We start from the raw sequence: 3,139 nt of genomic DNA, 5'->3' as shown, positions 1-3,139 counted from the left end.
TCTGAGATTAAAGTCAGAAATCTGAGATTAAAGTCAGAATTCTGACTTTTTACCCCATGTTAAACTGAAATAAAATGTAAAAATCTATTAACTTTTTTTTTTTCCAGTGGCCCTAATCCTCTTCCGTATATTTCTTTCTTCTAAAAGCTCTCAAACTAAAAACCCAAACAACCTTAGAAACAGTTAAACGGTTATTAGTATCATCTTCTCTCAGCAGTCTTCCCGTTTACCTGTCGTAGCAGTTCATGTCGTCCAGCCAGCAGCCCTGCCTGATGATCTCAATGGTGCCCGACACGTTCTTCCACGAGGCGAAGCAGTGCCGCCGCTTGTCCGTGTCGCCGTAGCACATATCGATGCCGCTGAGGTTGGTTCTGTCCTTCTCCCAGCTGGAGTTGTAGTAGATGCATTTCTCCGTCTCTGAGCGTCCCAGAATGGCACCTGCGGAGGACAGAGGGACTCCTTTCAGATTGTTCTTTTTTTTATGCTCTCCAAGAGGGAAACTGAAAAGCACTGCGACAAGAAAATGAAGTAAAAGATAACTTTGTTTTGTTTGAATAATAACAGTCTGAATATATAACATGAAGGAAAGTAATAATGAAAGTTGCCTCTGATGTGGTTTTCTGTATATTTGGGCATCAAAGACAGTCGGAGGCAAAGGCAGCAATTTTTCAAAGCTGAATCTGAAAATTCAGCGAGGTGAGAGAGAAGATTAAAACCTTGAAAGCATATATCTCTATCCAGACCCCCCCAAGTCTGTGCTTGTGGGGGGTCTCTTTACCAGCTTCTCACACAGATTTTTATTTCTCTTCAGGACAGGACCGACTGTTTTAGTGTACAATTTCCTTCACCTCCAACTGATTAATTATTTCACGACTCTAAATGTCCATTTTCCCCCATCAACACTGATCGGTCACAAAAAGTCTTCCCACAGCATGATGCTGCCATCACTATACTTCACTGAAGAGATGCCATGTTCACTGAGTTTGACATGCAGGCCTAAACAATCTGGGTCACATCAACGGGACTGAATACGACACACAGTAAGCATAAAAACCAAGAGTGGTTCCCCTTCCAATTCACAGTCATGCTCTACATTATATTGCCTCATAAAAACCCAGCAGAACACATAAAAGTTTGTGGAAGCGATGTGAGAAAAAAAATGATGAAAAGGTTTCTTGCTTTGATTCCCACGCTCGCACTTAACGGCAAACGTTTCATAGTGACCTTCTGATGTGTTGGAGGGTTTGTGTGTGAAACCGTTTTTTAAAACATGCAAATCAAACATCAAAAGGCTCCTGAAAATCACTGCACCATTCTCCAAATCCCGCAGCTCTCATTACACGACATTCAGCTCAAATGAGGAACAATCAGTGATTTCCAACAAGCTCTGCTGAGGTATCGAGTGATAAAAATCACCGGTTTCTCAAGTAAAGCACTCCGACGGGGGTTTTTAAGATGTGATTACAGAGGGTCCATATGTAATGGATGAAAACAGGAAAAATCCCACACAACTGAACTGTTAGTTGTTTATACCTGCTTGATTTGCTGTGTTCCAACTAATTTTTACGACTAAAAAGATCAGAATAAATACGAGAATAATTGTGCAATTTATGAGATGGCTGTGAAATCGGGCCACAGAGGACGAGCCAGCGGCTCAAAGAAATCAGGACGTGATGCATATTTCAATAAGGCAGCTTTAAGTAAAGCCGGTTAACGCCTTCCTAAAAAGCCCTGCAGCCTCCCTTTACAGCCAGCATGAACAGCTGCAGAGGGCAGCGAGGTCACTCTGCCGCCCATCCGGGCCTGACGGCGCTTTTCTCTCGTCACGTCGTTTTACTGCGAAGCGCAGGAGTGTTTTTCCAGCAACAGGTGCAGTCGTGAACCGCTTCATATGTGACAGAAAAATGCAGAAATAATTGGATTACTCCACATACGTGCAGCAAGGAGACATGGGGAAATAATCAGATGGAGCTGCATGAGTAAAGCATTTGGAAGTACAACAGTAGCCAGAACTTAAGGCAAAAACAGCTTTATACTGAGAAAACTAGAAAAGAAAAAAAAAAAAACACATCTGTCATCACCGCAACGCCCCAAAGCGAGTCGCCCACTTCCGCAACAGGAATTATGTGTGAAGAAAAGCTGCTGAAAAGGAAAGAACAAGACAATAAGGGGGGGCATAACTGCATTAGATGTGCCCCCTGCAGGAATACGGCTGCATCCGGAGGTTAGAGAACGTTGCTTTGATCTGACAGCGTTGATGGATTGTTATTTAGCCCACCATTTAGCACCTTAGGGCAGCTAAAGCTAAGATAGCAGCCCCAGCGTTAAAGACATTTACTCCAGCAAGAAGAAGTGAGGAAACGGAATCCTGGAGCTCTACAGAGTTAAAATAATTATCATTTTTACGCATTTCAGGGAATTTTAGCAGCACTGCATGTTAGCGGGATGGATGCTAAAACTGAGCCGACACACATTTTAACAAAAATACACAATATATGTTGTGCTTTAGGCCTGAGCTAGTGGGAAATTGTAACAGCATGTTAAAGTAAGTAAAAATACCAGGCTTTCACTGTATTTTGATGAATTTTAAAAAGATGTGTGATTTAAAAAAGATCTTTACTCTCATATTTTTAATTTAGTTGTCCGTGGAAACGGCTCAATCATAAAACCGTTTGCCTCAGTATTTGTTTCACTTAATGCAGCCTGTTAATTTAAAAACATAAACAACATAAAAACAACATTGATCTCAAATCTATTTATTTTATTATTCTATGTGAACTAGCTTTAAACAGCCAGCACTTGTGTAAAGTTCATTAACACTTTATTTTATTTATTTGTTTCCTTTGTCAGGTGTATTTTATTTGCTTTAATGCAAGCATTTGTGTTTGTGTCTTTGAACCTTAATAATGTTCAAAATAAATATGCAAATATTGTCAGGAAATCTTCCATGTCTGCATGTGTTCCTTAAAATTGAGTTTTTTCTATCAAAAAGATGAGAAAATGTTGAAATGTGAAATAATTTTAGGAAATGTTAAATATTATCTGCTGACAAAAAAGTAAAAGGTTAAAATTATGTCCTGACTAAAACTAGACTAAAATGTAAAACTAAACGAATAAAATAATGTTTTCTTGGACTAAA

General features: G+C 39.7%; 1 protein-coding gene across 2 annotated transcripts in view; it reads right to left on the bottom strand.

The window, feature by feature from the left end:
- acvr2a (activin A receptor type IIA) overlaps nucleotides 1-3,139 on the bottom strand; it is a 63,968-nt gene that overhangs the window by 37,945 nt on the left and 22,884 nt on the right. For both annotated transcript variants that reach the window (XM_015371699.1, XM_015371700.1), the window contains exon 2: nucleotides 231-438. In XM_015371699.1, coding sequence (XP_015227185.1) covers nucleotides 231-438 — 208 coding nt within the window. The remainder of the gene's footprint in view (nucleotides 1-230; nucleotides 439-3,139) is intronic.

This window comes from Cyprinodon variegatus, unplaced genomic scaffold (genome assembly GCF_000732505.1).
Source record: "Cyprinodon variegatus isolate N-32 unplaced genomic scaffold, C_variegatus-1.0 Scaffold63, whole genome shotgun sequence".
Lineage (NCBI taxonomy): Eukaryota > Metazoa > Chordata > Actinopteri > Cyprinodontiformes > Cyprinodontidae > Cyprinodon > Cyprinodon variegatus.
The sequence above is the reverse complement of the archived record's forward strand: the minus strand, read 5'-3'. Positions and strand labels throughout refer to the sequence as shown.